Below are 13,498 nucleotides of genomic sequence, written 5' to 3'. Positions count from 1 at the left end.
TCCCTGCAATATTTAATGCAATTTATTTGAATTAATGCAGAGTTCTTACCATGGATGGCCTCCGCATGATTCCGGGAGGCTGACGTTCCGGTGAGAAACCCCTGTGCGAAGCCCCCTTCAAAAAAAGAGACCAGTGATGCGATTATAATCGAATAATAAGAATGCCCTCGACTTAACGTGCACTCCCCTCATTAAATAATTTTGATTTAAAATTTTTCTTTGCCATTGCTGCCGTTGCTGCTGTTCAAACATCTTCTCCGCCATTTTTTGTCTAGAAGCAATTTTAAAATAAAGGGCCCTCAATTTGAATATTTCAACGATTGGGGATTTCTTGCTCCCTATTTACTTGCGAATGATGATCATTCAACACTCACACTCAACACGAGTTTGTTGCAGCTACCAAGTGGGATCATTATGATCTCACTTGGTAGCTGCAACAAACTCATTCATTTTACGGCCCAAACCGTACGTTTTCTTCCTGGTAAATTACCCATGTTTGTTTGGCCTTGTGCGAGAGAAGCCGAGTGATTGACCTTAGTGTTGACGTAAACTGTCGAAATTTACCAGTCAGGAGGTAATACCAAGATGAAGTATTAAAAATAATGCTCACAGGCTCCACTACCCTGTCGCTTCCCTGCCCCCACACGGTTTTCGCGCATTTCTTGGAGCCTTGAACGGGCTAGAGTAACGGCCTTCAAATCTACCCCGTGTAATAGATGGCGGGTGTCGTGAAAAAGGGCTATTTTCTGTAAGACAAGGTCTAACCGAAGTTTCTCTGGTCACTGCCTGATGTCCATCCACTGTGCTAGTCAGCGGTTTCCCTCCAGGACTCATCTCCGTCAGTCTTTGATCAAGTCTTCCAAGAAGGCGAATGATGTTTTGTAATCTGAAGAAAGAAGTAAAAACTCACCGATTCAAAATCACATTCCCCCCACCCCAACCCCCTTAGTCTCAAGCGTTCATTAAAGAGAACTGCTAATCACAAGAGGAAGTAGACATGCTGGAGACATGTTTGTCTCCGCTGGAAAAGGCGGAAACAGCGTCAGACTGAAACGGACACTTGAAAGGGGCAGAGGGAATAAGACCTGTATTCCTTTCTTTGAATTTACTAACAATATATGGGTTAAACTCTTACTTTAGAGGACAATTGCCGCCATCTTTTTCAGATTACTTTTTGGAGAATTAATAATACTATTCATTCCTATAATACAAGGTCTGCGAACAAAACAAAGTATAAATTAACGATGAAAGACCTAATTATAGACGTTTCTCAGTTAGATATAGAGGTGCTATGATATGGAACAGTTTGCCAAATAGTTTGAAGGACATTAAGTCATTTGCAGTTGTTTAAAAGAAAATTGAAATGTTTTGTTCAACAGAAATACATCGACTCTACATGGTGGAACATATATAAAGTGTATTACTGTTGCTGCTTAATAATATGTAAGGCCACCAAATTCAACTCGAGTTTGTAATGCACACATTAAAGGGGACCTCTAGGAAAAAGCTCAGCTGAGCTTGCATAGAACTTCTGCTAATAGATTATGTTATAGATGTAATACATATATTTTAGTAATTTTAATTAGTAATTTCCAGTTAAAAGTGGAAAATAAAAATTGAATTGAATTGGGAACTGATATGCTGCTAGTATGAAAAAAGAGCATGCAGCTATTGCTAGACGCAGTAAAACGCGCAGGGGTGTCAAGCACGTTTTAAGTCCCCTCTTCCCCTGATACTCAATAATTTGACTACACGCGAGATGCCACAAATCCTGGTTACGCCCAGGTACTTGCATTGATGAATACTCAGTTAAGTATCGACGTGTCAACAACAAAAAAATAGCTACGAAAGTTTATATACTAACTTGTCCTCTTGTAGTTCAACTTTATCCGTTAGTTTGGTGACCTTTTCATTTATTTGCACCAGAGCGGGATTGACGTAAGTCTGTTGAGTGGCTGTGTGTTTCTTAGGAGATCCCAACTCTACCAGCTGTTGAATGATACACAGCGGTTTGAGCCCAGTTCTAATTGCTGTCATAAATGGGTGAGGTGTTTGATCATCCGCGTAAGTGCAGTCCTGACATGAATAGGACTGTCGTTGACTGACATTTTGACAGCCTGTTCAGACGCCATCATAAGAGTCAAAGAGGGTTGTGTACCATTGATGGCATTGAACACTGGTTTATGGTGAACTAAGTCGGGTTAATTCATGATGTTTTTGGTGAGAAGACTCTAAACTTGAGTGATGCGTTTCGATTCAAATTATACATTCCAATGTAAAATATTGCAAACAAAATTGAAAGATCCAGTTAGCGAAAATCCATCAACACCTCTACATTTAGGGCGCCTTAAAATCAGTTCATTACTTGCATAGTTTGAGACTGATATGTTAGAAACTAGCCAAGTTATGGCCGCGAAATTCTACAGAGGTTTGTGAATGGCGGAGGCACAAACTTGCCCCCTCACCAGAGAAAACGTCTATAAAATCTCCCACCCTTTGCTTTGCGTTTATTCTCAACCTCTATCACTCTCAAACTGGCAGCTTTACTTATTTTGAGGCCCTCGTTCCATCGGTATCAATGTATTTTCTCTAATCTGTCCAAGTTAATTAAAAGATGAAAAACCTTGAGGGATGGAAATTAGACGGTTAGTTACCTTCTGTATCCATGTCCTTTTTCTGTTAGGGTACTCAATGAAGTAAGGGACCCAAATTTTCCTAAGGACTTTCCTGGGCGTGGCCCGCTCTAATTCCAAAAGCAATTCGACCTTAAAAGAAAGGGAGCGTTACGGTAAAACACTGAACATTGTCACGGAATTGAATGATTACACGTTTTTAGTAACGGGCAGTAGTAATAGTATTAGGCGCAACGACGACGGCGCCGGCAACGATGGGCTTGGTAAAACATCAACTTTGCACGTGCATCACATTTTTTTTGTTGATTTCTTAGCCGTAGTTGAACGATTGCCACGAGAAACATCGCAATAGACCTTATTCACTATACCCGCCATCTTTGCACGCGCTTTAGGATCGATTGAATAAAAGAAATGTCAAGTGGTATTTGGGGGCAACCAGAGATAAAATTTACCTATGCGAGTAATCGCGGTCGACTTTGTTTATTCTCTAAAAAAGAGGCGACGACGTAATAGTCGTGCAAAATGTACATATCGAGTTTCGACAAGATTTAAGTCATTTTTTTTGCTGTGAGGACATCTACGGTCGCTACTGAATCCAAAGAAGTAGTAACAATGATCACTTCCACCCATAATTTGCCAATATCGTCTTAAAGATGAAAATTTCTTCATTTTCTGTTGTCTTAAATAAACAAACTGGATTATGATTTCTTGCATTGGAAATTTTTTTCACTTTTTTGCCCCTTGAGAAACCACGTGACATAGTCCTTTTAAAAGTGCGCGCAAAGACGGCAGGTATCGTGAATAAGGTCTAATTCACGTTTACTAGAAAGTAGTAAAGCGTACATAAGACAACGATATTCTTAGCCTACGAGCAAGCTCTCCGGGGCGCTCTGGCGGCGGGGCGGAAAAAGGAAGGATAGCTTGCAACTACGTCCCTGGAATTTGAATATCTACATCGAAAAAGTCGATGCGAAATGCTGATTGGCGGAGCTGACATTAGTAATGACGTCAATACCCTTGCCGCGTGCTTTCACGTGTTTTTCAACTTTTGTTTACATTCGCGCTCGTTTCCGCTTCGCACTGACTGGCGGAAATCTGGCAGCTTTGTCGAAGGGGAGCCACAGGGGAATTGGAGGCGGAATTCAAATTCCAGAGACGTAGTTGCAAGTTCTACTTCCTTTTCCCGCCCCGCGCTCTGAAGAGCTTGCTCGCAGGCTACGATTTCCTTCTTCTTCTTTTCCTACACTAAGATACAGACCTTCAGAACTCAACTGCAGAAAAATTCACCAACCTTTGTCAAATTGAACGAGATAAAACGAGAGCAATGAAGTTTGAATGAGCACTAATGCACTTTTTAAGTGAGGTTTTCGTCGCAGACGCCGTTGTAATTGCTTAAGCTCCCTATTTGGCGCGGGTAGACGCAACTCCTTTTTTGCGTAACCGTACCTGTTATTCAACGAATTACCTGAGGTGTACTGTGTCATAGACTTGTCAGAAAAACATCTTAAAGAGTAATGGAATTAAAACATAGTAATCTTGCTTATTATAACTAACAAGCAAAACCGGTTAACACTGACAAGGTTCTCATACGCGCAATTTTCTATTTGAATGTACAAACCTGCATTGCATGTTGCTCCATTTTGGCAGATTGAAGAATTCTATTGACGTCACCGACTGAAAGACCAATCTGAAAACGAAATGTACAGAACATAAAATAAGACAAAATGTCGGAGTACGAATATAATATCTTGCCCCTGTTAAGGACATCGGCGAGAGGACGTAGTTGATTCACAAATCACAATTCAGTAAGATGAGTTTAAACAGGAAAAGAATATTCCGGTAAAATTTAGAGTATTTTAGTAATTTTTCATGATGGTCCTCTTCCTTCCGTTTTGTTCACTGTCCAGTTAACGTCCCCGTTTCATGTGACGCGAAACCCACCCTTTACAAACATCTTATAGATGTATTCAGTTGGCTTATAACACACGTTGAAGGTTCGACCGTAAAAAGCATTTGCTTTGCGTTTACGTGTTTAGTGTTTCAAAACATTCGCGGCTAAGCAATGCGCTGATAATGTAAAAATATTGAAAACTATTCGCCAATAGGGTGTCTTCCATATTGGTAAAATCCAACTTGTGGTCTATTATCAATGCTGCGTTCTGATTGGTTGAGCTACTACTAGGCTATATGTTATAGCCCATTAGCAGCGAAAAGCGCCGGCTTTGAAAACCAATTGAAACAATGGCGGCTGAATCGCGCTTTGCTAGCTAAAGTTGTTTTGTCTCGATATTCTTGACCAACTAGTTGGATTTTACTAAAACAATTATTCCTCTCGCCCTCATGGCCTCTGAGTCAATAACCCATCCGGGCTCGAGGAATAATTGTTAAATACACCTTATTCACCCCCTCCCCCCGCCCCCCAAATAAAAAAAATATTAGCATTGTCTTCAGTTTCTCTTGAGACCACTGAAATACCAAGAAGAAATTAAAAACAAAGGTTATGCAAAATGTTTGGGTGGCAGATAAGGTGTATTATGGGAGATGTGCAAATAGCAAATACAGCCGGCGTTTGTACCAAAACAGTGAAACGGCGGTCATGTTGGTGTTCCAAAACCATCCTCTGGGAGTAGAACCTTTTTCTCAAGTAACAACTTTCTTTTGTTGCGATAAATTTGCATAGCTACTGACCACGTGAGTGAGAAAGCTCTATAACCAGTGGTGTACATGTCGTAGCAAATTTTTATCTCAGGTAATTTTTATTTCTTTTTCATTTTTGGGCACGGTAATGTATGCTAATGAAGTTGAAACAAGGAAAAATAGAAAGTACCTGAGATAAAAAAAAATAACTCAACATATACATTCCTAATGACATCTAAAGGGCCATATACTTACCAAGAGATTCTTTATTATGATTGGCATGCACAAGCAGAAAATGATATAAACAACATAGCTTATCCAAGGATATGGAAGAGGTTGGTACTTGAAAACTGTATGCGGGTATTTCATCTCTCCAAGTATCAACATAAAGGTTGTAAATAGGGAGTAAGGAAGACGTTCAAACAGGTAAGTTTTTTCATCCGATTTCTCCTGTTAATGGTAGAGGAAAAAAATCACAGTCATTGGACATGAGCAGACCATTATCCGCAGGCGGAAAGCTAGTAGTTCCTCAGGATTGTCGTGCGGGCGAGCATTTTAAGCAAACGCATACCTAGCCTGTGTAGCATGACAGTTTTTGTCGAGCCGAGGCGCACGAGCGGCGAAGCGGCGAGAAAAATATTCCTCGCGGTTTCTCTACCCTCGTCCGCCTTTGTTACGCAGGCTAACGCACATCCTCCCCACTCCTGCTTGCAAGGCTCAACACGACAGACTGAAATTGTTGAAAAAAAAAAAATTGTTGGCAGGCTATAATCTGCAGTGACTTAATTTCCACTAAACCCATCAATAAGGTTATGTTTTCTGTGCATACACGTCAACGCAACATAAAAAATCTCCATTTCGTACAATTTGGGATCGTTAAGGGTGATAATCCTGATAGTTGTTTTTTCCTTTCATTTGTAAAATATAGTGGTTACTCACTGGACTTTTGTCGCGGAGCAAAAGGTAAAACGGTATTCCAAAGGCAATCACAAAAGGAATGAACAAAATAATGATCTGTGGGATGGAAGAGAGAGGAAATCTCAGAAACAGTTAAGTAAAACTAACATAGTCGAATCTTGAAAAACTGGACACTAAAAAAAAGGAGAGGTTTATTTCAAACGATGAAAAAACATATAAAGGTTCCGGTTCACGCGACAGAAAAAGTACTTTTTAATACTATGTTCTTACACTAGAAATAAATGTACCGGGCCTGTTTCAATTTGGCCGCAGACTAACTTGAGATCAGTCACAATTTTGACGGCTCTCATTTGGTCGGCGCTAGGATTATATTTACCATGCGAAACGAAAATAGAGACTCGAATCACAGGTAACCACGGAAGGCGTATAGAAAAAGAATCAGCTTGAAAAACTGCTAATTGTCTCCAAGAATTCACATAAGGGCCACATAACATAGTTTTTAAGGTAATATTAAGAGAAAGGCAAAGTATACAAGCTTTGCTATCAAAAGTTAGAAAAAAATCGGTCCCTGACATTGCCTTGAGTTTGTTTCCTCTCTATACAGGTAACTTGTTGCACAATCGCGAAATTCATTATTATTTTAATAAACTATCGTTACCTTGACGAGAGTTCGTATAATGTTCATCATCATGATAATGTAAATACCAAACGTAGAAAACCTGAAATGAAACCAAATTTTACTTAATAAAAACTCTTCTGACCAGTTCCCGAACTGGTGGGGCAACAATAAAACCGGTTAGGGGACGCTATCGCTCTTTGCTTTTACGCCAACTTTTGCGCTTCTAAAAGATAGAATTCACAATACCATTCAAATTAGTTAGAGGACCAAAACGGCAGACTGACCAAAATTAGGCATTTTCACTTCGTAGTCGTGCAGTGAAGGCAAAGAAAGGGACAATGAGGTTTGCTGCCAGGCAAAGCTGTTGTTTTACTTATTAAGAGGAGTGAGTGGAGGAGAAAGGAATCGACGTCTAATTATAACCTACCTTCTTAAATAAAGTACAAATATAACCCAAGCGATAAAAATTGCAGTAGCAGCCACAGCCGTGATATTTAACTCAGTGTTCGTTCCGGCTTTACTGTTGAGTTCCCGATATTGAAACATGTAAACAAGACTTGTCATATACAGAAACCATTCCATCCAGTTATCTATCTTCAAAAGATATTTGAATTTCTAAAAAAGATAAACAGAAGTCCGTCAATATTCAGTATCTATCATAAAAGAGCGTATACTACTTTACAAACTACTTGTACCGCGTTTGATTCTTTATCCCGATGACGAAGCGTAGCCGGCAGGATCGTGGCAGAGCAGCTTCGTTGGAAACTGCGCGGAGAGGGAAAAGCGCGAGAACAATTCTGCCAGCTACGCAGGTTAGCGGTGCTTCGGTCTGGAGTCAGTTGGTCTCTCCTCTCGTATTTGTCCACTTAGGTCGATGGGATATTGTTCAATGACTCAATTTGTGAGGGAATAGAACCAATAAATGCAAAGTTTGAAACTTGGCCCTTTCAATCTAAATACACCTTCTTTGAGGGTCAGTTTATTTACGAGATGGTGGAATGATCCCAGCAGCAAGGCGACGGGAGAGGCACGGAAAGTGTAAAATAAAAAAAGAAAAAGATGGAACTTGCTGGTTAGAACATGTCTACATTAGTGCTGGATAGCTTTTCCGACAGTACGAAAACCATTTTGTTCACATGTCAGAACGGTGATTTAAGTGTTTCTAGTGATGCTTTCCTCTTTTCCTTTGCGCCTCGCCGATCTCATCTTGACTGAAGTGGATGGTCACCTATCCTGGAGGTTTCTGTGTCTCTCCTGGTGGCAGTGTGGAAAGGTGTTTATGCTAGGTCGGAGTATTTTTTGGGTCTCCATGATGAGCTATTCGTTAACGTTTATACATACTGCGATAGCCTATATGTAACAAATGAGAGAGTACCCTTTTCTTTGGTGTGCAAAAACATGTAACACTGAGTCCTCGTCCTCAAGAGGATCGACACAAAAGTCTGGCCTTTTACGTCCATCAGAAATTTGCCGCAGAGGTAAACAGCGTTTTTCGTAGCCCATCTTCACAATTTACTCTTAAGTAAGCCATGACCCTCCGGTTACTTGCCAAGTTTAAAGTTTTTGGGACTAAAAATTGCTGGATAAAAAACGTTATGGAAAAAATATTGACTCTATCCACTACTCACCTCGTCCCATATTTGAAATAATTCCTTCAGCAGGTGAAAAAGACTCATTATTACGATAGTAAACCGTGGTATATTCAACAGAGAGCTTCTATGTGTTTTCTCCTCCAGTAATATAGTCATAGTAGTCAGCATAACAAGGAATAAAATGTAAAATCCTAAATTCATGACGTAAGCCTTCCACCCAACTTTCCGCCTGAAAGTAAACGCGTTGAATCAAATAACTAATTCTATCTTCCTTTTTTTTTTTCAACTATCCCCCGAAGGGGAGGGAATAGTGAAGCGTCGAGGTATATATCTAGTGTTGTTCACCGACCTGAGGGGGATAGTTGTTTTAGTATTTACCAACACATGATCAGTTGGATAAAAATCACACAAAAAAAGGAAATTTGGGTAAATTAAAAACGTCACTTAGTAGTAACTTTGTTTACAATTTTCAAACATTTCGGGGATTTTGTCAACTGCATTTTTACGATTTTGTTGCAAATTCAGTATGAAACTATAATTTTCCATCTACCAGTAAACACCGCCAAGCCAAAGTTGGTATTTGTTTGTATGCCTGCTTTATTTATCGTTCAAATTACGTCTTCCAAAAATGTCTCGAAATGAGACGCCATCTTTGCCAAGGATATTCCGAGTTACGGGAGCCAATAGAGAGATTAAGATTCACGTTTACAGCATACGGCAAATGGCAAACGTCAGTTGAAAATTTCTCAGAATAGAAAATAAGCAGATAAAAACAGTCCAGAATGATTCTCATGGATAAAACTGGCATAAAACTACTTATTTTTGTGTAGAAGCAATAAACAGTAAACGAAAAACAAGGGGATCACTTGGTTACGTGGTACAAATTCACGTTTGCCGTTTGGCGTAAACGTGGATCTTAATCTCTCTAATGAACTGATAAATGCCGGGGGCGTCTATTATATTTTAGGGATCTAAGTGGGGGCGTTTAATAGATAGGAGGCGGCCTTTATTTTCATAACTTTAACAAACTCAACAAAAATAATATGCTTTCGGCGAAAATATCAAAAGAGTTTTAAAATAGCCGAATATCCACCCTTCCATCAATTAATACGTCTAGGCTTCTAGAGATCCATATCGCTCTTTCAAATCCCAACATTGATGTCAGAATCCTTGCTAAGGATTGTGTTGCTATTGTTAGTTTGTCCTTACTTTAAACTTGGCATTGAACAAGATGAGATACGCAAAGCCTTGTTAATCAATAAAAAAAACTAAATGAATTGAATGATTTCATTTATTTTTAGCTAATTCCTAGTATATTGGAGTAATTCTCATAGGGGGCGTCTATTAGACAGTGGGGCGTTTATTAGAGACAGGCGTCTAAAGATATTTTAACAGCCTAGGGGAGGAGTTGATTAGATAAGAGGCGTTTAATTGGAGGTGGACGTTTATTAGGTCATTTTCGATATTCAGGAATTTTTCTTCTTGAGGAGGAAAACTGATCAGAGCTGTGGTGGGCTCAATTAAAAATTTTTTACCTCAAGTGGGTGCTATAGCTAAGTCAAGTGGGGAATGGGGTGCTATTTCGAGTATTCATACGGTACCTTTGTTACCTCTTTCTCAGTTGTCCAACATAACTAACAATGTTTCCAAGGCTATTTCTTTTTGTAAAGCCTTGAATAGAGACATGACGTCGTTACGCCATGTTGCCATGGTAACAAAATTTCTGGATCTCAACAAACCGTGGTCCTGTAAATACGGCAGGAAAAAACGAAATAATTGAAATGTTTGTGTGACCCTCCTGCGCATGACATTCGACAAGGCAAATGGCCGTCTCTGTCAAGAAAAATTGTTGAGATCCAGAAATTTTGCTACCATGGTAACATCACGTCACACTTCTCTTTTTTGTAGGCATTAACATCTATATCATCTCACCATTTGATGTTCATGATTGCTCCAGTAACTGGATGTGACAAGCAGTTCACTTGTTTATATTTTACCATGGTCTGTCAAGAGAATCACAACACTTTTAGTACATTACGCTTGCTTGGTTTGGCTCCATTGAGCGGATTCTCGGGAAACAAAAAGCTTTAACTGTTTCCCTCGGGACCAGTCATGAAGTGTTTAATAACAACAACAACGAGCTTTGTTTGCATGACCATACAAGCACATACAGTATTGCAAAAGCTATGTTTAGGAATCAAAATTACAACACAAGCAAAAACGTTACTTTTGATAATAATTTGTCACGGACATCAAAACAAACTGAAATATATTTTATGAATTGTATATTGATAAAGTAATTAGAAGAGTTCATCAGTTTATTGATTAAACCGTTTATAGGTATCTGGGTAATATTTGGAATCAGAGTCTTGACTTCATAATAAAATTTATTCCTGATCATAGAGTATGTAGGACAGTTTACCTTATACAGTCAACTCTCTCTAAGAAGGACACCTATACTAGCTGTATAGAAAGTCAAATAGAGGGAGCAAAGAAAGGCAGGGACCAACTCTAGCTGTCCGTTTTACAGAGGTGTCCGTTAAGAGAGAGTCGACTGTATTCAGTAAGGACGGGTGTTAAGGGGGTGCATACTATTTTTTTTTTAGTCTAAGGGACTGGTCATTATTTATCGCCTGCGGGGGGGAGGGAGAACGAAAGGGGGATCAGTCGTAACAAAAGGGGGGATCACTGAAAACTTTAAAAGGATTCAGCTGGGAGACCACTCAAGTTTGCTTGGAAAATGAATACATGGGCGGAGAATCGCGAAAGTCATCAAATGTTCTTAGGGGGGATCACTTCAGTGAAGTAACATTCAAGTGGGGGATCGGCTAAATTTCACCTTGTTTTGCCCCAAATCCTCCGCCCCCTTCCCCCCAAGCATTAAATAATGACCGGTCCGTAAAAGGGGCCGCTTTTTTCAAGGCTAGCGCTAATTTTGGCATTAAAGGTATGTGATCTGGTACAATCAGACCTAACGGTTGACGAGAATTTTAATCATGTAGCAGTCAATTACTTTTTTAATGATTATTTCTGGCTTGTTTTTTCTACTCTATTCGATTTCTTTTGGTGTTCAAAATTTTTGTCATAGTTTATTCTGTAGAGGTATGGGGATTTTGTTGTAAATATATCTGTAATAAATTAGCTTCTAACTGTAATTTAAGGGAGGGAAACAGGTTTGTCCTTATTCTGCTGTAAAGTGCTACCATCATTAGACTAAAAACTAAAACTAAAATTATCAGCGTAAACTGACCACGATCTCTGATTACGTTGAAGAGAAAAGGTCACAATAAATAAAATATTCACTATAACAACTAACATGTAGACTGTCAAGATATTTCTTAGGATCATCTTTTCTGATGTCTGGCATGCCTTGCAGCAACGTGAAGTCGTACGTTACCTGTAAACAGTAAAATAAATCAGGAACTGTCATCACAAAAACTGGCGTGCTGAAGCACGATATCACTGACCTTATTATGAACTATTATGAAAATACGATCTGAAAATCACTTCATTTTAAGCTATTATAAGATTTGAAGCATTAAATAATATTTACTAATAACATGACTATAATATCCTAAGGAAATAATATCTACATAAATAAATACAAGGAATCTGCATCTAAGAGGAACAAGCCTTTTCTCGAAAAGTCAACAACAGATTATTCGTACGAACGATTTAGCGACTAGAGAAACCTTTCTGCTCCAAAAACAAAGAGCGCGGATTTAAAGCTCTAACGCCGTTAAGTATTGCGACTATAGCACACGATCACCCTGTTGGTGGTACTTGTATGGTGTCTTTGCTTGATTGGAAATTTGGAGAAACGCGACCATGTTCTAGTCTCTTGGTTAGTGGGAACGAGCAAGGACTGGGAGGACTGGAACGAGGCTAGAAAAAAACTGGTAGGACCAGTAAATCTATCAATTACTCAGTTATTAAGAAAAACCGCGGACGTTAAATTAGGCAAGAGTTGTTTGGAGAGATAGGGAATAGGAAAAAGTGGAAAAGTTAGTAATTCTGTCGTAAAGTGACGCCGATAAACTTACTGTATAATCTTCACTTTTATCTTTATCTCCGCTCTCCTCAACACATTTGTCGAGGAATTTCTGTAAACGAACAAGAAAATCAAATTATAAAGGCTGATTTCTTTACAAGGACTCAGTTAAGGGAATTGTCTCAAAATATGGAAAAACTAGAAGGTGCGTTTGCAAAACTTTTTTGCTTTATTTCTTCTTCTACCTTATCTATTAGCAATTTTTTTCTTAGTTGTTCTCGTTCTTTCGGTTGCGTTCCACAGATAAACATAACTGTCCGTATTTTTTTCACAGTGAAAAACTTGACAATGACGAGTTGCGGTGGTCAAAACCTTGTGTCTTAGCAACAATCCTTGTAACCAACTGTTTAAGTCCCTTTAAACATAAGTAATATATAATTACAAGCATTAGTTTGAGTTATTTTTGGCCACGACAAGGCGAAGGATTCCAACTCGAAAATGCAATGGGCCGTCTCTGATTTTTCCTTATTATTTTTCGTTCCAGTGATTCACTTAAGAAACTGTTCCTTTGGTGTCATAATTTTAAAGCTTTTTAATAATGATTATATATTATATAGTCATCAACAAAGCAGGAAACGTTTTCTCCTGAGATATAGCTTCTGCTTCTACTTCCATGTCTTAAGAGAGAATTACCAAAAGAAGGTAAGAGTACGTCAAAAAATTTACAACACTGATTCAAACCTCCGCGGCTAATGGCATTTTCATTACAAGACGCTGTAGTTGTGTTATGCCTTCTTCTACGCGGTGACACATTTCCCTCCACCTAATAAAATAAAGGTGAAATTAAGTCAGTATTAATCATTTTTAGTTTTCCGTAGTCGAAGTTAGGACGACACAGTCAGTAACAACTGAAGTAAGATACGTTTGGAATATGGGAGTAGTCTGTTATTCCGCACGTGAGTAAATATAACAGGCCTTTGCTCGAGCAGATAGCCAGCCATTGTTTATGGGGAGGATTTTCTAGCTTTTTGATTCGCTGTTGCCACTTTTTCAAATAATAATGATAATAACAAATAATAGTAAGAAGAAATATACACAGCAGATCCCG

General features: G+C 39.0%; 1 protein-coding gene across 1 annotated transcript in view; it reads right to left on the bottom strand.

The window, feature by feature from the left end:
* Positions 1–13,498, bottom strand: part of LOC140934046 (transient receptor potential cation channel subfamily A member 1-like) — a 35,798-nt gene that overhangs the window by 5,023 nt on the left and 17,277 nt on the right. The window contains exons 16-29 of the mRNA XM_073383730.1: positions 13,132–13,213; positions 12,443–12,502; positions 11,716–11,796; positions 10,332–10,402; positions 8,436–8,628; positions 7,235–7,422; positions 6,847–6,907; positions 6,210–6,284; positions 5,526–5,720; positions 4,252–4,320; positions 2,655–2,765; positions 1,865–1,989; positions 766–886; positions 50–115 (exon numbers count right to left, since the gene is read on the bottom strand). Of these exons, the coding sequence (XP_073239831.1) occupies positions 50–115; positions 766–886; positions 1,865–1,989; positions 2,655–2,765; positions 4,252–4,320; positions 5,526–5,720; positions 6,210–6,284; positions 6,847–6,907; positions 7,235–7,422; positions 8,436–8,628; positions 10,332–10,402; positions 11,716–11,796; positions 12,443–12,502; positions 13,132–13,213 (1,498 nt within the window). The remainder of the gene's footprint in view (positions 1–49; positions 116–765; positions 887–1,864; positions 1,990–2,654; positions 2,766–4,251; positions 4,321–5,525; positions 5,721–6,209; positions 6,285–6,846; positions 6,908–7,234; positions 7,423–8,435; positions 8,629–10,331; positions 10,403–11,715; positions 11,797–12,442; positions 12,503–13,131; positions 13,214–13,498) is intronic.

Source organism: Porites lutea, chromosome 4 (genome assembly GCF_958299795.1).
Source record: "Porites lutea chromosome 4, jaPorLute2.1, whole genome shotgun sequence".
Lineage (NCBI taxonomy): Eukaryota > Metazoa > Cnidaria > Anthozoa > Scleractinia > Poritidae > Porites > Porites lutea.
This window is presented reverse-complemented; position numbering and strand designations above follow the sequence as displayed.